Source organism: Drosophila guanche, unplaced genomic scaffold (genome assembly GCF_900245975.1).
Source record: "Drosophila guanche unplaced genomic scaffold, DGUA_6, whole genome shotgun sequence".
Lineage (NCBI taxonomy): Eukaryota > Metazoa > Arthropoda > Insecta > Diptera > Drosophilidae > Drosophila > Drosophila guanche.
This window is the reverse complement of record NW_022995758.1, coordinates 502,635-523,901: the sequence shown is the minus strand read 5'-3', so window position 1 is coordinate 523,901 and position 21,267 is coordinate 502,635. Positions and strand designations below refer to the sequence as shown.

At 36.0% G+C, this 21,267-nt stretch overlaps 1 protein-coding gene across 7 annotated transcripts; it reads left to right on the top strand.

Annotated features, from left to right (window-relative positions):
• The first annotated feature begins 3,984 nt into the window (after positions 1 to 3,984).
• Positions 3,985 to 19,172, top strand: LOC117590465 (double-stranded RNA-specific editase Adar). Of its 7 annotated transcripts, XM_034283104.1 has the most exons (13): positions 3,986 to 4,317; positions 6,168 to 6,439; positions 10,146 to 10,233; positions 10,314 to 10,462; positions 11,070 to 11,373; positions 11,508 to 11,525; positions 12,482 to 12,664; positions 12,729 to 13,009; positions 13,098 to 13,248; positions 14,267 to 14,432; positions 16,461 to 16,560; positions 16,631 to 17,110; positions 17,179 to 19,172. In XM_034283104.1, exons 2-13 carry the CDS (start codon positions 6,404 to 6,406, stop codon positions 17,275 to 17,277), a joined length of 2,055 nt encoding a protein of 684 aa, XP_034138995.1. In that variant the 5' UTR covers positions 3,986 to 4,317; positions 6,168 to 6,403; the 3' UTR covers positions 17,278 to 19,172. The 7 variants fall into 7 exon arrangements, with proteins under 7 accessions (XP_034138997.1, XP_034138995.1, XP_034138996.1 ...); XM_034283106.1 differs by lacking the exon at positions 6,168 to 6,439 and having other exon boundaries at positions 3,985 to 4,317; XM_034283105.1 differs by lacking the exon at positions 11,508 to 11,525.
• The last annotated feature ends 2,095 nt before the right edge of the window (positions 19,173 to 21,267 follow it).

Sequence of the window (21,267 nt, the reverse complement as noted above, 5' to 3'; positions counted from 1 at the left end):
AGCTATTTTCAAACACCACAGCCAGTGCAATAAAGCGCTGCCAGTCACTGGGCTTGGTCTTATACAATGCATTAGAAACGGCAGATTTGATCCAATTGGTAAACGATGTAAAGCTCTGCACATCCAGTAGTATTCCGACAAAGCATCCCTTCGGTAGAGGTCTAGAGGCTCAGCGACAGGGTTTGGATAAGATGTCCAAAGTGATGTCCCAAGGAGTACTCTCAAATTCCAAAAATAGTTTGCCCTTTCAAAGGGGTATACTTATCAGCAATAACTAATTAAACGAATTGTTTGAGTATGTTTCGGGTAGATTTAACATGAAATGCCGGCTACGCAAATACCTAATAGGTCATTTTTGGTAGTACAAAAATGTTTTCTGTAGTAGATTTTCAGAGCGTACGTATGTGTGCGTCGGCTACGTGATTGTTAAGTATTTTGATCATTGTTTGTCGATTTGTTTAGCTTAAATATTAATTTTAATGAAACATCATTTTATAAATTTAGCGAGGAACACTGAAATTTTGGGAAAAAAGGTCAATGTTGAGGGGGAAGCAGTGCCATGGCTGGACTTAGACTTCTCCGCACTGCAGTCCACTGCTTCGAGTTTTCCTTCTTCAAGTTCTCCTGCTGAACGTGTGGCAGAGCAGGCAGAGGACAAAGAAGAAGACATAGAGTACATGGCAGACTATCTAATTCGGCGATTGTCCTTGGACTGCGAGGACAAGGAGAACACCTCATTCACTTATGTGGATCTGTTGTCAGCAGGTGGGCTAAATAAGCCATCGGCCGAATTTGTATTGAATAGATTTTTGCTGGAAAAAATTATAAAAAGTTCCAATACATTGAATTGGATACAAAAACCAAAGAATTCCTCTTTAAAATGCGGATAAAATTTCGTATTAAAAATTTGAATAAAAGAATTAAAATTCAAAAACAGAAACAAAGACTAATTGGTCATAAAAAATATCTTAAGATTTTATTATAACATACATATTAAAATGTTATTATTATTATAAACAATCAACTCGAAGAGTGCAGAACGTAAAACGTTTGCTGTCTCTCTCTTGCGCTTGCCTCTCTGCGAGCTGAGAGAGCGTGGTGAATAAGCTGGTGCTCCTCCACTCAGCTGACGACGTCACCTTGTTAGTTATTCTACCATGATCCGAGATTCATCATACCCATGGTAGAATTACTAATTTCACAATGATCATAACCATCAGTTATTTCACCATGGTTGGCACTGCCTCTCGATTAGAGATGGGGCATAGACCGTGTTCAAATATTGATCGTGTTGAAAAGTGTCATTGTTCTTCGGTATTAGCTGTGCCGAAATTTCAGTCCCTGCCCAAATGGGCAGGTTATGCACTCTACTAATACGAGTGCAGCAAGAAAAGTTGAGACACACAAAAGGAGGAGACAAACAGGCAACTGACGCTAATACACTGAAAAAAAATCGAATGAAGTGTTCATATTTTCAAAACCAAACTGACGGTTGTATGTTACGCACAGAAGGAAGCGCTTCTGACCCCATAAAGTATATATATTCTTGATCAGCATCAACAGCCGAGTCGATAGAGCTATGTCTGTCTGTCTGTCTGTCTGTCCGTCTGTCCGTCCGTCCGTCTTATTTCTCGGCTAGTTCTCAGAGACTATAAGAGCTAGAGCCACCAAATTTTGGCTCCGGACTGCTGTATGCTCACACTGCAACCAGAGTATTTAAAAAATTAGCCCCGCCCCCTTCCGCCTCAGCAAAAGGGCAAAAACCTCCCAAATCTACAATTTTGTAGAAAACTAACATTCCGTAGGGAATGACCATATATATCAGATCACCAAATTGGGATCAGATTGGATCATTATTATAGCCAAAATGAAGAAATTAATTTCCAGTGGCTAAACCCACCCTGTCCCGCAGCTTTTCTTGTTCTTTTTACATTCTCTCATTCACACTCTGCTTCTGCTTCACTCGGCCCCTGCCTCTACCGTCCCTCTGCCTTTGCCTCTTCCGACTTTTAACCCACCCCGTCCTGCAGCTTATATTATTTTTTGTTCTGTCTCTGTCTCTGCCGCTAGTCTGCAGTGTGTGGGTCTAGGGAAGGGGGGCGAGCTAACGGAGCGTGTTGGTGTGAGAAGTGTTGTAGATGTAGATGACAGATGAAGAAAAAATTTAAAATTTGACAAAACACCGCTAAGGTGCAGATGTAGTACTGAGTGCCGGGTATAAAAGTTGTGACGCGTAAGAAGCGTCTCACACGTCCCTTCTCGGTCATCTTCTCTTAAGCATATTGCGGCAACTTATATTACAAGGCCAGCAAATTATAATGTATCAAAACTCTTCACACAATGGCCATGGAAAAGTTTGTTCATTTTTATTCAGTAAGTTCGTTGTCTCTTCGTTAGTTCGATTTAATTATCTCTCTAGGTCATACACCTTGCAACTTTTTGGTTGCACCTTTTGCGCCTTTTGTATCGATAGCATCAACAAAAATATCAGTTTCTTATGCCACTCACCTTGTTGTGCTAATGCAGGACGTATAATTCATGTAGATGCCATGTGCCAGCCACAATCGAATAGCACTTAGAATTCCTGATCTTTATTATAAAGGGCGAAACCTTTTCAATTTGCAGTTGACTTGGAAATCGAAAACGTACCTTTTGGTATATATCCGCTGAGTAAAAACACAAGTCAGTGAGACCGTAGGGCATGCAAACCTGCCCACACTCTGACAATTTTGATTTTGCCGGGTGATCCTATCGATGGTCAGCCGAAACAATCGTTTCTCAGCCAATGTTCACTCAATTAACGATATAGCGCATCGATAGCGCTATCGATTTATACACCATAAAAACGAGTCGATGCTGGGTGACCGTTTACGGTACACATATTTTATACTTTTCGGTATATTTTGACGTCGAAATTAACGCAAATATGAGTTCGGGAGAGTGATTGCTGACCAAATCCTCTCTTTGTCATATGACGGCAAGTTATGTCAAGCAAGTAAATAGGACGAGCTTTTTTTGAGGGAACCCACCTTTCTCGCACCTGGTGAATAGAATAGAATTCAAAGTATATGGCGGGAAGGAAGAAATAGGAAGATATCTTATAGCAACAACTTAAATTGTAATGTTAATTAATCCTTTCCTTAGATGCTAGTCCCTGGGGTCCGTCAAGCTCACCAACATGCTCAGCACCCAGCTGAATAATTTGATGGCTGCCAAGGTATAAGACATGATTTCTGGATGGTTTGTATTTATAATCCGGATGACCTTCAGAATTTCTTTTTGCATTCAAATTCTTTCACAAAATTCAGTAAAAATTAAAAATTTAGCTTCGCAGTAACAAACTGCACGAGGACGTCAAGGTTACGTGTGCCTGCAGCGTGGCTTTTTCGCCGCGACCTATACAAAATTGTCAGGACATCAGAAATGCTTAATCATCACCTGTGCCTATATGTAAGGACAAACGGTTTTGCAGTTTGTACCATTCAACAGGAATAAATAAAAATAAATAATGGTAAATTTTTCAAATAAATATCAGTATTCTTTCGATAGAACATTTATCGATAAATTCGAAATATCGAAAACGCCGGGTGAAATTTACCTTGCACGCCTGGAATTTGTTGTGACGTTTTTACTAGTTGTCTCACCAATTTCGCAGATTTAAAAACTCTCTGGGAGATTTTCAAAACTCGCTAGGTTAACATGAAAGCTTCCTGAAGGGGTGATTTGAGTAAAAATTTCAAATACACATTTGTAAAACATAAATGGAGTTTTCATAATAAGACAAATTGATTCTTCAATCGGATTAAATAATTGTTTCAGCGTTTAAAGTCTTTAATATAAGATAGAACATCAAAATCGAGGAATGTGATTTAAGACTGCGGTACTGATTTACGGTCTATTTTTAAAACGAGAAGGTACATTTAGGTATATTCTTGAGGTATTGACGGTATAGCTTATCGATAATTCCGCGGTCACACTGAAGTCGTTGTTTTATTTTCGTAGGGACTGTAACTAAAAATTTATCCAAGTTAAACTCGATTGCTATTTTCCGCTAACCTACATAAAAAAAGATGCATAAGGCATAAGTTGTACAAAATATTTGTTTACTGGAACAAATCGTAGGCATTGCAAGGGCTCAGATGTGAATGTGCGCGTTTTTCTTTTAAAATAAAGTGCTTGCTTGGTAATACAACAGAGAATCTCATTATTACGCGAAGAAAAGTCAACAAAATAATATTCATTTAACATATAAAACAAAACGCTACAGATACAGCGAAGTAAAAATCAATAATTAGAGATCGTTCAAACGCCAGAAAGGTATGCAGTAGCAACAAGAACAAAATAATCGGAACACAAAACACAGAAGTACCCATCCGTATGTCTGTACACGCATACGTACGTAAATCTGTATGTGTGTCGAGTGTGTGCTAATATACTAGCAATATATACATATGAAAATAAAAGCAAATCTATGCAAAAGTAACAAACTCTCGGGGCTCCAAATGCGCTCCTCCTATTCTTTTTTTGTGAGTTGAGTGGAAAAACTAAAAACCAAACAAATCAGAGATGGACCGAGTCGGGTAATTGCACATATGTACCCGGCACACACAAAACAGAGAAAAGTGGCATGTGTGCGTGCGTGTGTGTGATTTGTGCACGCGCATACATCATACATACAGACATGTATAGATTTATGTAGATGTGTCTGCTTGTGTGCGTTTTATCCATACGGCGTCCCGTTCTTTCATAAAATCAGTACCGTATATCGCGTAACTGGATGATGCCTACGCTATGCCTTTTGTCACCATTAGGAGAGGGGAGAGAGAAATGCAGAGGGCAGAGAGCAGATCCACCACAACCACTCTATTTGCCTCTTTTGGTGCATTCAATTCATTCTCTTGGCGCTTGCGATTACGTATGTAGGTACCGTACTCTGTGGTGTGGTGTGGTGTGGTATAAGGTGTAGTGTGTGTCTGTGTGTATTTCTGCATGTTGGAAACGCATGCGACGTAATCCACTGGCCACATTACGTCCAAAACGTCCAAACGGCCGATGGAGAAGAGGGAGAAAAAGGTTTCGTTTTTCTCCGCCTATGTAAATATTTTCTTTGCGACTGCTGTTTCTGCATTTTGCAAAAGTTTGTCGTCATTTTTTTGTACCATGCATACATACATATTGTAAATACATACATATGGACATACATAGTTCTCTTTTGTGTCAAATGGTTCCGTTAGCTATTTAGGGCATAATGTTTTTTCAGAAAATGTTCATAAATGTCCATTGATTATTTCGAGTTGGTTTCTCCACCACGTTGTGCAAACAAATGCACTCATACTCAAACAATACATGCATACATACACATGTGTAAGTACATGTTTGATTGAAAAGTAGAATTATCTAATACGCAAAGAGTACCCACAAAACAAATAAAACAACAACATACAATAGAATGCGCTTTTGGCCGAGCGAGAGCGGTCGGACACGTTCGCGAGCGGCTCGTCCGCATTGCGGTTCCAATTCTCTCAATGGGAATGGGGTGTTCTATGAAAATCGATGCTTAAATTCAACAACAAAACATACAACTGAAATTCATACATAACTATGTTAGTACATTCGCTTGTTCGTAACAATTTACATTGTTGTATGTTAATAATAATTCAAGTCACTTGATAACAAGAAGTGTTTTGTATATTAATTATTATTGCACAAACACTTACAAGAATCCTACAAAATCCACCTACAAAGAATTCTACATCTTTAACAAGCAATTTATTGGGTTCGTAAAATTGTAGAGCCGGAATTATACGGTATCCACATATTGCAGATATTTATTTATTGATATTATAGATTAGACACAGCACTACAGCATACATCATGTTGGACTACTTGGCAGTTCTGGTTTTGTAGATCATTAATTATTATATATGTTTTTGTATGTATGATATTAAGTCGATATTAGCATCAGTTTTGGACCCATATCTAAAGAAACATAAGATAATGTAATGTCATGTTTCACAACTGTTGATGGCATCTGTTAATGGCTTATTACAGTTGTATCGACCTAAAGTTGAGGGAAGAGCGACGGCGTGTGTTTTTTAGTAGATGTTCCTTAAGTATCCAATATACATACATAAGTACATTAGAGATTCTTTCAACTTTTTTTGCAGTTTATTAAATATTGATTTGGTGTTTCTACATTATTGTGTTAATGACCTGACCTGACCATTGGTGCATACATCGTCATATTTTTAAAATTTAAAGTATATACTACCCCTGTGTACTCTCTATTACGAGTATCGGGCGGGGTATATAATCACCATAAATAAAAAACAACAGCACCACAACAACTTACACCAAAGATACTTACATTTCAAGTACCGTGAAATTCGAATACCCAAAAGTCATGTTAAACAGCGCAAATAACAATTCTCTCCAGCATGTAAGTAGACAAAACAAAACCAAAAAAAAGCTACTATTTATGATTTATTTATTTATCTGTCTGTATTTGTTACTGTTCTGTGTACGTACTTGGTGCATGAACTATAACTAAGGTAAATGTTGTATTTTATTATTTGAATGAGTGGAGTGGACTTTAAGATATGTACAATGTACATAAGTACAAAATGTCTATGATCAATTTAGGTGCAAGGTACATTTAGTCATTTGTGCACACATTTAGTAAATGTATAATTTTTGAAAATATTAGCCTGAATGTGCGTAAAGATTGATTATAATTGATTAGCCCGTTAGCCCTTAGGGAAATTGCCTGCCCATATTTATAGGAATTATAATAATATAATTATAGGAACTAATGATTATATTCTGTGCTTGTATTGGCTTCAGTTGAAGCAGCAAAAGTTATGAAAGTCCTTTGCAATTATCGTTGCCGGCGACTGTTCTTCACCTTTACTTTATGCGTCGTCTTTTAAATTGTATTTTTTTTGACTTGATTAATACTTGACTTAATTAAAATTAAAGATATTTTTTTAACTACTTCCGGTGTTAATTTTTTCTCACACTACATTTTGTTTAAGTTAAAAAACATAGATATGGATAATGAATAACATAAAATACCCACATAAAAAAGACACCAAAAAAGTGGGTACTCTTCCAAGGAAAAATTTGCAAGACAAGGCAAAGCAGAACAGAAAACAGTCGACGGCTGTTATCAATATTTTCTGTTTTTTTTTTGCTGCTTTGACCTATGCTTTTGATACAAAGTTTACTGGGACTTTGCATTTTTGCAAAAGCCACGGATTGCCATTCCAGCTTCGTTGGTGTCATCGACGATTGCAAAGTTTTTAAACACGGCTAAGAGAACACATCAAGGGCGCACTTTTTGATGCCATGAAAGGCGGGCCATGATCATCCAAGACAGTTGGTTCTTAAAATGATTTCTATTTAAAAGCATTAACATTTAGTAGACGTACGGAAAACGTTAGAAAATGTTAAACTGATTTAAAAGATGATTGGGCTTCGCTTCCTTGTTATTCGTTGGGATCTTTTAGTTGTTTCAACTTATTTGATTCTAATTATTCGATTTTGATCATTCTGCAGTTGCACTTGCACTCACACGTCCCATCCGACAATTTAGACACTCGACGCGACGCACAGGTGCAGGTTGTAGCATGCATTGCATTGTTATATAAATATGCTGCTGCTGCTGAAATTTGAATTTGAAATGGTATTTTGTGAGTGTTACCCTCAAGGCTTATGGCTTATGGCTTTTGTTTCGTTTTGTTATTTCAATTGTTCCTTAGTTTCTTAAAGAAAAAACTCGCAAAGCTTGCACAGGTTATTTCATTCTTACGTTGCTGATTTACTTAAGTAGATACATCTTAAATGTTATTTATTTATCCTCTTAAATGACTGTGCATGACTTTTGCCCTTGCTGTTACCTTCCTTCAAGTCTTGTTGTACATATAAATAAATCTTGGAAAACTCAGGACTACTTGGACTACTAGCCTACAAGTACATAAATACTTTCTCCCTTAAAAAAAAATAAAATTGGTATGTTCTATCGTGCATATATTTATTGTTGATATATGTATAAATAAGTTACTTGATATCCCCCTAAAACATCACCACAATTAGGCCACACAAATTCTGTAAACTCCCAACCAAAAATACATAAATGCATATAGTATTTGGGCAGATTTGAAAGTGTATTTCCAGTACTAATGGATGGTGTTAATATATGTACGCACACATTTATTTATTTGCCAGCATTTTGCCCGTTGGTTACTGCAAATTTTGATACGCAAATGCAACTCATGCATTTCTGAGTTCTTGACGCAGCTGCTGCTGCAATAACCGCTCCAACGGCATCCAAATTTTGCTGCTGCCTGATGCATGCTGCTGCCTGGGCCTGGGCCTCTGGGCCTCTTAGGGCCGTTCTGTTCCTGACGTTTGGGACTTCATTAAAAAGAAATTCGAATCAAAACGTGTGTGTGTGTGTGTTGCGGTGCACTCTGCAAAGTTTTTATCAACACCAAAAGATCAGATTTTGCCGACAGCCGGGGACTGTTGTACTTGTATCAGAAAGAGAGGGAAACAACGTAAAAGCAAGGTTAATTTTTATTCCAACGAACTATGCATACGCTTTTAATGGGCCAGAAAAATATTCAATGAATTAATATTTATTTTTTTTGTGTTAGGATTTGTCCAATAGCTGCCAAGGGTTATATGAATATTATTCGTATTTTGTTAATAGAATCTGTGAAATTCTTTCACCTATGGGTATTTACTTGGAATTACATATTGATTCCACAATAATGGAGGGAACAAAATTAGAAAATAAAAGGACTTCCAGGAACCCGTAGCTACCATAATACCTCTCCTCTATAGGGTATGCAAATATCTATCTTCTCGGAAAATGAAAAGCTAGCCAGCAGCGCAAATTATCTTTATTCATACAAACTTGTCTACTCGTGTACATAAATATGTACCTATGTACATACATGTACATGCTTTTTTTTATTATTAATTTCTGTTGCTTCTATAAAATTAGCTGCGGTTTGCCTTTGTCGTTGTCAGTTAAATGTCAGTGCTTAGCTGGGCAACTCGGAAATCGTCAGTCGCTTAGTTGCTCTGCTTGTTTCTTGTCTCTCGAGTCGCTTCGCATTGTATTAGAAGTTTTGTTACCATCAAGTAGAAGACTTGATCCTAGAATGTATCCAGCCTACCATAAGCCAGCGCGTGCAGCGTGCTATAAGTCGTGTAATCATGCCGTGCGTATGGCCAGATCTTCTTCGCTTTTTCATCAGCGACATCAGTTTTATTACTCATCAGCATCGTCCTGTTTCGCAAGCAAAAGGTACTCGCGTGTACTCTTTAAGCGACGCATAATGCTACCACGTTATCCCTACGGTGTAAGTAAATATATTGTGATTGAAAGGCAAGGAAACGTGAAGTCCTAAAAGGGGTCGAGTCGGGTCACCCTTTTGATGGACCATGGCCACTGGCATGGCCAGTTACATGCCATCAATAAGGTTAATAGGGTCGTTATGCCCATCCATCTATCCATCCATCAACTATCAAAGTGCAAAAATCAATTGTTAAAAGGGTGTGGGGGACAGAAGCGTAAAAAGGAACAAATAACTTGAGGTTATTCTTAAGAGTTCAGATTCAGTTATAGCCACAAATTAAGAAAACATTTTTGTTGCGCTCCCATATAACACATAAATTATATGTACATGTTGTCCTAACTCTGTTCTAACTGTCTTTAATAAATATATAACTAATATTGATGTTGTTGTGTGTAATAATTTGACTAAACCATAAGTTAATGTGTGTGTGTATGTTTGTTACATTCCATTAATCCTCTAACCAATCAACTTAGAACCTTGTGTGCGTTTTGTTTCGCTCTAAACAGTACAAGTGGAAGCTGCCACAAAACTCATGCATTTTGTTGAGCAATTTTCACTTGAATACTTTTAACAAATGGGCTTTTAACAAATTTATGGAATAAAATTAAAGCACACGTACAAAAAGATTTGTCTGCCTTTAAAGGATACTTGAATGTTTAATTGTTGTACTTAAATTCTAACCAAATGCAAGGAATACACAAATGCAAATTTCTTGTAACACATTTAATATCATTTTGTATTTTAATTCTGATGTCTGACTCACTTACTGCTCCACAGCCGGTGGCTAACTCTTCCGAAAACACCATGAATGGCTATAACCGAAAGTCGCCGCAAAAACGTCGTTATGAAATGCCAAAATATGCTGGTAGGTCCCCTGCGAATTTATCAACATATAGACATCGACAATGTATAAGGGTTATGCTTCACTGTGTTTTTATGCTTCAGTACCACCAAAAAAGAAAACATGCAAGGAGCGGATACCACAGCCGAAGAATACGGTGGCAATGCTAAATGAGTTAAGAAACGGACTGATTTACAAATTGGAGTCACAGACTGGTCCGGTGCACGCACCCTTATTTACGATATCCGTCGAGGTAAGATCTAGATATACATATGTAGATATAAGTGTATAGATATGTGAAACAGTCAAACTAATAATAGTGTTCCGTGTGCCTAGAAAGTCGTAGACGATTGTCAGGGAATGAAGACGATCTAATTTATAATCGATTGCTGTCTCTTCTTGTTGTTTACTCGACCAATACAACAAATGACATGCCCACTTATTGCCATGCCAAGTATTAGTATGACATTAGTATGCCACACAAAAAAAAAAAACAAAAAAATTTACCATACATTATCCCCATGACTTCCACATACGATGGGTTGTGTGGTATATTTTTTGTGTATGTCATTTCACGCGATTTATTGTTCAATGAGAAATCTATACAGACATTGGAGGTTTTACTCCTCGGGCGCAGCCAGAGCTCCATAAAAAAGTGCATGATAAATAAACGTTAAGACGGTTGGGTAGTTTGCAAATGCAAATGCCATTTGTCGTAATGGTCGTAAACCTATGGTCTGAAAACGTGAAATAGTGTTGTTCTTACTAGAGCGAATCACAAAGAAAATAGATCAAACTTGATACTAATTTATTATACCCAATAAATGTCTGTCTATATTTTTGTTTGTGTATATTAACAGGTCGATGGTCAAAAATATATGGGCCAGGGACGCAGTAAAAAAGTGGCGCGTATCGAAGCAGCAGCCACAGCCCTTCGCAGCTTTATTCAGTTTAAGGACGGTGCCGTATTATCGCCATTGAAGCCATCCGGCAATTTGGACTTTACCAGCGATGAGCATCTTGAAAATGGTATTGAAAATATTGCCAATGGTAAATTGGTCGATTACATACAGATGATGATATTGATGTTGACCGAAAAGAAACCCAACCTTACCTCGCTTGAAACATCCAAGTTGCCTCTTCAAATGTTTTGCATGAGTCAGAGCAAGTATTAGTAAAATTCAGTTTGTTTTTCCGTTCTTCTTGTAACCTTTTTCGTTTATTTTTTTCTTAATTATTTCTTTATTTCATATTGGTTTGTTATTATTTTGTTATTGGTTGGACCTGTACACACACAGATCGAGACAAATTCAAAAGTATGTATACAACTTATGTATACACAGATAATTGACATTTGCTATTGTTTTCTTGTTTGTATGTTATCCATTAAAAAAATACAGATTAGAGCAGTTACCGAAGCGGCTTATACATACATACATACACACATACATATAGTACATTAATAAATGAAAAACTGGTCCGCTTTAATATACTTTATGTACAGATCCTTGCTGTACCTGGTTTTCTGTGCCTTACATCTACACTTGTATTCATTTATGTTTGTTAATATCTATGATTTTGAGACAATAAATATGTACATAGTATATGCGAACCGAAGCTTACACTTACCTTTGTGTGCACACATGAAAGAAATCCTAACGGGGACACCACAATAACCGGTACTCAATCAGCAGAAATATATCGAACGAAAATATATATACCATTAGTACGTATTTATTCTTTCTACCTAATTAACACATTGTTGCTGTACGAACCAACGAATCAGTATTCGGCCGATATGTGTACATATGTACATATATAGATGTAGCCCTCACTCCGCCAGGCGACGCCACTGAAACTCTGAATCGGCAAGGAGAAATTGCTTTCTCCAATTGTTTTAAAAGCATCCGATTTTAACGTATCTATTTCTGCAATTTTTTGTATGACTTTTAATGTTTATCCACAAAGTCTGCACACAAAATTCTTTTGCTCTAGCCTCTGTTCTCGTCCTGAGTACCGGTATATTAAAATAACACTTCTGTTACATATTTGTGAGATGATGAGAGCATTTATTTTCATTATTTATGTTTTCAATTTAATCTGTATTTTTTTCCCCCGCATATGTTTTTTTTTTTTGATGGTTGGAGACGACCACTGGGAATTCGCGTGTGTAATAAGCATAGATGGCTAAGTTAGGGTTTTTTCTATACTGATACTGAGAGGACAAACAAATATTTCTACTAACTGTCATTTCACACCTGCCTTTGCATAGATGTCAGTAAGAGCGCCATTACCGTCGATGGGCAAAAGAAGGTGCCAGACAAGGGTCCCGTCATGCTACTCTATGAACTGTTCAATGACGTTAATTTTGAGTGCATTAATATTGACAGTGCACAGAACAACTGTCGCTTCAAAATGACTGTAACCATTAACGAAAAGAAATTCGATGGTACCGGTATGTAGAAAATGACATTTAAAAAAACTTTTAAAAAACTCCCTAGTCCATTGATTTTTGGTAGGTCCATCGAAAAAGTTGGCCAAGAATGCCGCCGCGAAGGCAGCGCTCGCCTCGTTGTGCAACATCTCTTACAGTCCGATGGTGGTGCCACAAAAAAATGTGCCACTCCCCATTGATGACAAGTCCTCGTCCATGGAGTTGCCGCAGATACATGCAGATGCGATTGGAAGACTGGTATTGGAAAAGTTTATGGAGGTTATTAAGGGCCAGGAGGCATACTCCCGGCGAAAGGTATTGGCGGGCATTGTTATGACCGAGAACATGAATTTTTTCGAGGCCAAAGTAAGTCGAATGGAAATTTAAAGCAACGTTATTTAATAAACTGATCAAACATATTGAACATTAATTTGTATATTCTTTTCCAAAATAGGTTATATCCGTTTCAACTGGCACGAAATGTGTCAGCGGCGAGCATATAAGCGTCAATGGTGCCGTTCTAAACGATTCTCATGCTGAAATTGTTTCGAGGCGTTGTCTACTAAAGTTCTTGTACGCACAGCTGGATCTTCAGTGCAATCAGGGTATAATTATTTAATTGTATATACTAGTATCAGGGAATTTCGCTCACTCTAATGAGTACCTACCTATTAATATAACTTAAGCTTGAAAATGTTTTTTTGTTAAATAAGTACGTTTACGTATGAATCATTCAAAATGTATAGTCAAACCCGTCAATGAAGTTTGCAGGCTCATTTCTTGTATACACATCAGATGAGATTTGAATAAGAGAGCGGATGCGCTGCTGAGTCCTACATTCTGTAGCCCCTTCACGACTCTTAACCAGCTCTGCGAGTTAACAAGTTTTAGAAAGGAATGCAATTTGTATAAAACAAATACTTAGACTTGACATAGATTAAGTTATCCCATGAATAACTTATATATGTATGTGTTTACACCTCAACCATGTTCAAATATTTATGGCTGGCACTGAACAATTTCTATTCGCATTCGCATTCGCATACAAATTGTTTCGCAAATTGAAAAATCAAACAACGATCCATTTCTGATTTGTTATTCTCTTGAGTTTATGCAATAACTTTTTGTTTTATGCTTCAATGCTCCCCCGTTTTGGTGATTCGGATAAACAAACCGCAGCAGCAGCCTCCTTCTGTTCATTACCCGCCTAGGGAATTTTATAATAGAAAATATATTTAAAGAATATATAAATTTATGTGGTGCTAAGATACGTCTATTTTTCCATGGATCGTCTTATGACATATTTTTTGATTAGCTTTAGGAGGTTCTATTACCAATTTAGAAGTATCAAACAAAAATATTTGTTGTCATGATTTCCATATAGAATTTAATTTCATACATATACACTTGTGTATTGGTTCAAAATAACATGATTTTTCCGATACTTTGGTGTATATATATTATAAAATAGTAAATACTGAACAATATGATCTCCATTTTTGTATTTGTTGAAAATGGGGTAAATGATGAAATTCCCTTAGGAACTTTTAGAAATCTAAAATCGTTTTTACTTTTATTTGTATTTAATTATTTAACTCTTATTCAATTTTCTCTTAATTTTAGCCACAGCATATCAGTCGATTTTCGTGAGGAATACTGATGGGCAATACCCTTATAAACTAAAATCCGGGGTACATTTCCATTTGTATATAAATACAGCACCTTGTGGGGATGCACGGATATTTAGTCCTCACGAAAACGACACAGGTGTTGATAAACATCCAAATAGGTTGGTACAAAAGATCTTTCTAAATACTCTTGCTACTGTTATCATATCTAATGCATTATGTATTATCCACAATAATGCATAATAGCATCAATAAAAAAAAACAACAACAAATTGACATGTTAAACGTATACTAAAAACAAATTGTAAAGAGAAAGTAGAACCAAAATAAGTTATGTATGTATGTTATAAATAACTTAATAATTATTTGTTGGCTAAAATTGACTGAAAAATATACAGTTAAGACGGAACGATAGCTCTTTCTTTTGTATGCATATATAAAGTCGAGCTTTCCTAAGTTAAATCCAACCCAAAACTAAACAAACCCAAATCAAAGTTCCAGCCTCAGTGTAGTCTGTAAAAGTAATGCAGTAAATATTAAGTAAATATGTGTACAAATATTTAGCTTAGAGTCTTTATAAGTTGAATCTTTGTTGTTGGTTTGAACAAAAGAAAAGCTCAGAAAAGCTCGACTCTATATAGTTATACAAATTTATACTACTATATGCAATTCATGTGTATGGAATATATTTCCAATCTGAACAGAAGCATGATTGTATAGACCCAATTTATTATATGTAATTACTATTTAGGGTTTTCCTTTGTACTATTCTACAGTGCACAAATATTGGTCCGAGATCATCCCTAATCAATGCAAAATATTTAATTGATTTAACATTTATCAGCCAAGGAACGGAGCCATATTAAAACCCTACATACTTTTTGTAACTGTCGGTTCAGTCTGTGGTGGCATTTGTATTTAGACTTTAGTTTATAGTTTTTTTATTGTCGTAATTTTAGTGTTAGATATAACTTAATTACTTTAGCGACAGCGAATTCTTTACTAAGCCTTTTCCTTCCTTTTTATACCCGGTACTCATAGAGTAAATAGGGTATATTGTATTTGTGCACAAAGTGGATGTATGTAACACACAAAAGGAAACGTTTCCGACCCCATAAAGTGGCTCAAAAATGAGCCACGCCCCCTTCCGACCCCGCAAAAGGGCGAAAACCACCCAAATCTACAATTTTGAAGATAAAAGATTCCGAAGGGAACGGCCATATCTATCAGATCACCAATTTGGGATTCGATTGGATCATTATTATAGCCAAAATGAAGAAATTAATTTCCAGTGGTTAAACCCACCCTGTCCCGCAGCTTTTGTTGTTTTTTCACATTCTCTAATTCACACTCTGCTTCTGCTTCACTCGGCCCCAGCCTCTGCCGTCCCTCTGCCTCTGCCTCTTCCGACCTTTAACCCACCCCGTCCCGCAGCTTTTATTTGTTTTTTTGTGTGCGGGCGCTGCCTCTGCCTCTGCCGCTAGTCTGCAGTGTGTGGGTCTAGGGAAGGGCGGCGAGCTAACGGAGCTTGTTGGTGTGGAAAGTGTTGTAGATGTAGATGACAGATGAAGAAAAAATTTGAAATTTGACAAAACACCGCTAAGGTGCAGATGTAGTACTGAGTGCCGGGTATAAAAGTTGTGACGCGTAAGAAGTGTCTCACACGTCCCTTCTCGTTTTTTGTGTGCGGGCGCTGCCTCTGCCGCGAGTCTGCAGTGTGTGGGTCTAGGGAAGGGCGGCGAGCTAACGGAGCGTGTTGGTGTGAGAAGTGTTGTAGATGTAGATGACAGATGAAGAAAAAATTTAAAATTTGACAAAACACCGCTAAGGTGCAGATGTAGTACTGAGTGCCGGGAATTAAAGTTGTGACGCGTAAGAAGCGTTTCACACGTCCCTTCTCGTTTATTTTGTTTTTGGAGATCTTGGAAAAGCCATTGTACGATACACAAACCCTAAACAAAATAACTCGATAACCTCAGACCATTATTTGTTCGCAGTATAATGTTGCCACGTTTTGAAATACGCTTAAAAAAAATTGTATTTTATTTATATTTTTCGTGTCAATTTTTACATTTTACTATGCTGCCATTTGTTCATCTGTGTTTCTGTGGCTTAAATCATTGCAACGTAACGTCCTTGATATCATCCTTGACTCTAAACAAAACCAAATCAACCTAAACCAAAAACAGAAAAGCTCGTGGGCAATTGCGTACGAAAATCGAGTCCGGCGAAGGTACAATACCCGTTAAGAGTAGCGATGGCATACAAACCTGGGATGGTGTACTACAGGTAAGCCAAATGATCTATATTGATATGTTCGTATACGGAATAACATAATGCTTTGTCATATAATATACAGGGTCAAAGATTGCTTACAATGTCTTGCTCGGATAAAATTGCACGTTGGAACATTGTGGGTATACAAGGTTCCTTATTGTCTTCCATAATTGAGCCAGTGTACCTGCATTCCATTGTATTGGGGAGTCTGCTGCACCCTGAACATATGTATCGTGCTGTGTGTGGACGAATAGAAAAGTCTATCCAAGGCTTGCCGCCGCCATACCATTTGAATAAGCCACGACTGGCATTGGTCACATCGGCTGAGCCGCGCAATCAGGCCAAGGCACCAAATTTTGGCATTAATTGGACCATCGGAGATGTTGAATTGGAAGTGGTCAATTCGCTGACTGGCCGAACTATCGGTGGTCAAGTATCGCGAATCACCAAGCAAGCGTTTTTTGATAAATATGGATTTTTAATGAAAAACTTACCAGGTATTTTGAACCGCAGTGTAACCACAGATTACGGCCAGACCAAAGCCAACGTCAAGGATTATCAGGTATGCATCGATTGCATTCCGATATGCATTTTTTCAATAGATATAACCACGAACTTTTTTCTTTGCAGACGGCTAAACTGGAATTGTTTAGCGCCTTCAAGCGGGAGGATCTTGGCAGCTGGCTAAAGAAACCAATAGAACAAGATGAGTTCGTTCTTATCGAATGACTGCATTCAGCGATACTATATTTGTTAAAAAAAGACAAAAGCAACGGCAAGCAATTAATAGAATTAGATCAAATAGCTTTAAAGACAAATTGTAATAACGATGCGAGTTTGGTGCAAAAACAGCGAAACAAATTTCATCTTAACGAGAATGAGTATGAGAATGAAAATGAAAATGAGAACCTGCCAACAATGTGTCCCAAAATAATTAAAGGCAAGCACGAGGATGCTAATGCTCGATATATGATACAGGACGATAACTACGGCTCTAGAATATTTATAGAATAGAATGTAGTCTTTATGCTGGAACTGAGTAAAGGAGTATTATGGCGTTTTTTTTAAATCAATTCCTTTTATAATCAACACACAACGCCCTTCCCCCAACACACCCACACACAAAATTATTTTTCACTTAAAATTGAACCCTCTTGTTGCATTCTATGTAACCCTCACTCACATAGAGCGAAAAAGCCTCTCAGCTATACAATAAAAACACACTGTTAAAATACTTAGATATTTTTTTTTTTTTTTTGTATCCATATTTTGAAGAATGGAGAAAAACATATTGTTACAAACAAACAAAGAAACAACGCGAAAATAACAATAATCTATACATGGATCTAGAAATGAATCTGTTTATGATTAAGTATAAATGGGTAATGTATGTTGTAAAGTAATGTTACAACGACATAAACGAATAAATTAAATTTAATTAATTAATAACAAAACCTTCAGTAGCCTTTAGGGAGAAACAGACGCATCATTTCCACGTATCTTACTTCAGATCGACCATTCACAAACTAAGCTTTCACCAATTTTTGCAAATGGAAAAATTACTATCTACAATTTGGGTTACAAAATAGACAAACCAACAAATAATCCCCCCGTTTATCCAAAGTTTCTGTAGATTTGTTTGATAGTTACAAAAGTTAGTTTGAAATACTTATCTTATGAATATGAATTAAGATAGTAATCAATAGATTGGTTAACAGTTTTACAAAATACATATACATATTTAAAAGACACGTTTTTCTGTATTATTGTATTGTAAGCATGAAGCTTCTAATCTCGTTGTTTATGTGCAACCATAGGAACACTCTATTTATTTATCCAATTTAAGGAGTGGAAATGCAAATGCTTACCACAACTTGTGATTTTTTTTAGCCTCACTGCTTCCGAAAAATCTTCCAATATGTATAGACTCACACTCCTGCGTCTCTAGTAATTCAATAATTACAATTTGTAAGCTAAATATTTCTACCTTCAATCTTCCAATCAGTAGTTGCTGATGATATTTTCTCAGGGGTTTTGTTTATGGGCCCTGAAACTACATATTACTGAGATACTTATTGCTGAACAAATTCGTAAAAACACACAGTTTGAAAATTTGCAGTCTGATGACATTGCTATGTGCATGTGCATAACCATACCATACCATATATAGGCCATACCGTATATAGAAATACATAGAGTATGAGAGTACATTGTGAAAATGTACTTCAGGAATTTCAATAGGCGCAATTGACATTCAATAACGTAATTAACACGTATTTTTAAACTACAACTTGCTTGAAATAATCTTAAATGGTAAATGGCCGTGCCCAAATACACAGATATCCTCCAGTAGGAGGCTTGACAACAAAATATTATTGCTTAACAAATACAAAAATGTACTGCTACACAATACACAGAAGTGAAGAGTATCACATGATGATTAGAGCAGGGCAAAACACACTTAATACAGTAACAGTAACACAGTAAGGCCCCTAGTCGGCTTTCCTCTTCGATTTTTTCTCCACAAACCAATTTTGAAACACCTCTCTTGCATGTATGAATAGTATGAATTAGTATGAGTAATGAGTAATTAAAGAAAATGTTTATATGCGAATATTTTGATACATAATTTCGTTTTTTATTGACTTGCCTTATATTATGTGAGTATTTCCATGTTACCAAAATACAAAGATACACCAATATATACGTTTTTGTTTGTGCTTCACTTTACGTGAAAGTGATTCGATTTATGTATAATCTGGGATTATTTTCCGATAGATTTACATAGTTTGTTTTGTAGCTTTTTGGTAACCGCGAAAGCAAAACGCTCCGTTCAATTTTCTGCATTACTTGTTTATGTATTTATATATACAAAAATATAGTATATACATATACCTACGCGGCGACATACATACATATATATTAAATAAGTAATATTTGCATAAAATACATAAACCTTATAAAACAAAAGTTGATCTTATATAAAATACTGTGATACTAAATTTTACTAGTACTTCCAGCATAGCTGCATTTTATCCATTCTTAAATATTCTATGTTATAAAAAAAAACAGCAGCAACAGCTAATATAATCACAAAAAGACGAAAAACAAAAAAAAACATTTTTTTAAATAATATACTAAATATAAAAAGAAATTTAAACAATGCTTGTCTACATTAGATTTTCAAATAAGAAATTTTACAAAATACTTACTTATTCATAGTAAAGAGTAAAGAGTAGGTATAACTCGGGTTTCTGAAATATAATTTTGAAATTTGGCAAAAAAAAATTGCAATCCAAAATCCAAATCCGAAAACAAAGGCACCAAACCGTGGAGCTAAACATGAATAAATATAGATGAACTTCACTCTTTCTGTAGATGGAAACAAGACCAAAACCAAAATCTGTTCAATACTTGATTCTCTGACTAGAATATAGAAATATTCGAAAGTAATTACAGAAGCTCATGTGGTTATGTTAGTTAAAAGATGGAACTAATTAAGGAAATAAGGTTATTATTGTTCAATATTTAATAGATATATTTATCTTATCAACTAATGGTTGAGACTTTTTCTATTTGGTTGACAATAATCGTGTATGCAGTGAATCCCCAGCGAGACAAAATATGGGAATTTTTTTTTCGTTGTGATAGCGAAGAGACACAAAATTGTTCTTGATTGCGAATAAGGAGCGAACGGAATAAGAACGTCTCTTACAATACAACTTTAATCGATAAGTCGGGTTTTCTTTTCTCTTATGGAATGTCATTCTTATTTAAAATTAGTCGAAGCAGATTGATCGAAATATAGTTCTTATCAGAAACACCCGTCACTGCTAGACAACTTATCATCAAGTTAAAGACCCATAGATTTTGAAAAAGTTCTTTCCCCCTCACCTAAAAAAAGTTGATGAAATAGCAGCACTATAGCGTATATAGTATATAGAATCTAATAAAAACGAAAAACGGAAGAGTTGAATGAAGAGTTGCTCAAAAGAATATCGAACACTTTCAGATCTCATTACCATCATTTATTTTCGACATTGAATGTGAGGCAGCATCAGCACCGCTGAGCTACATAGATAAATGCCAAGGGATACGAAAACGTCACTAAAAGTTTCTTCCCAGATTAAATGCAGAACATTCATCAAAATGTAAATCTAATACTATTTGTTGTTTGAAGGAAGAAAACAAAATTTTCATCCTTCTGCGATTGTACGGAGATTACAAAAATATTATTATTTTATCTACAAATACAATAAAAGTCAAACCAAAATATGCATTACGTATTTGATTTTAAATTTAATGTTGTAAGATTATAATCAATAATGAATCTATGAAAAACTGCGACAAACTTATTCCCGGTATGAGAAAGTGAAAAATATAGATACATACATAGATGATCAGTGATAATTTCTCATTTTAAAGATACCTCCCCAAAAATAAGTTATTTAAGTGCAGTTGTATACGTGCATATAGTAACAACAAATTATCATCATCTTATTCTGAAAGAAAAACAAAGACAAAAACAAAACAAAATGTGGTTTAAGCTACAAACAAACACAAACACCAACAAGTTCATTTTCATACAGGCATGTAATCATAAGTAAAATAAACTGCTATATATATATAAATATATGCACTTCACTTCGTTCATACCCTCATACCTGGCTTAACTGCAATTTGGATACATTTATTATTCTAGTCACACCCAACATACAC

Coding starts and splice junctions, on each gene's coding strand:
- LOC117590465 (XM_034283101.1), top strand. CDS start 9,171: ATGTATCCAGCCTACCATAAGCCAGCGCGTGCAGCGTGCTATAAGTCG. Junction 14,433..16,460: donor GTTGATAAACATCCAAATAG/GTTGGTACAAAA, acceptor AACCAAAAACAG/AAAAGCTCGTGGGCAATTGC. Junction 16,561..16,630: donor CCTGGGATGGTGTACTACAG/GTAAGCCAAATG, acceptor TATAATATACAG/GGTCAAAGATTGCTTACAAT.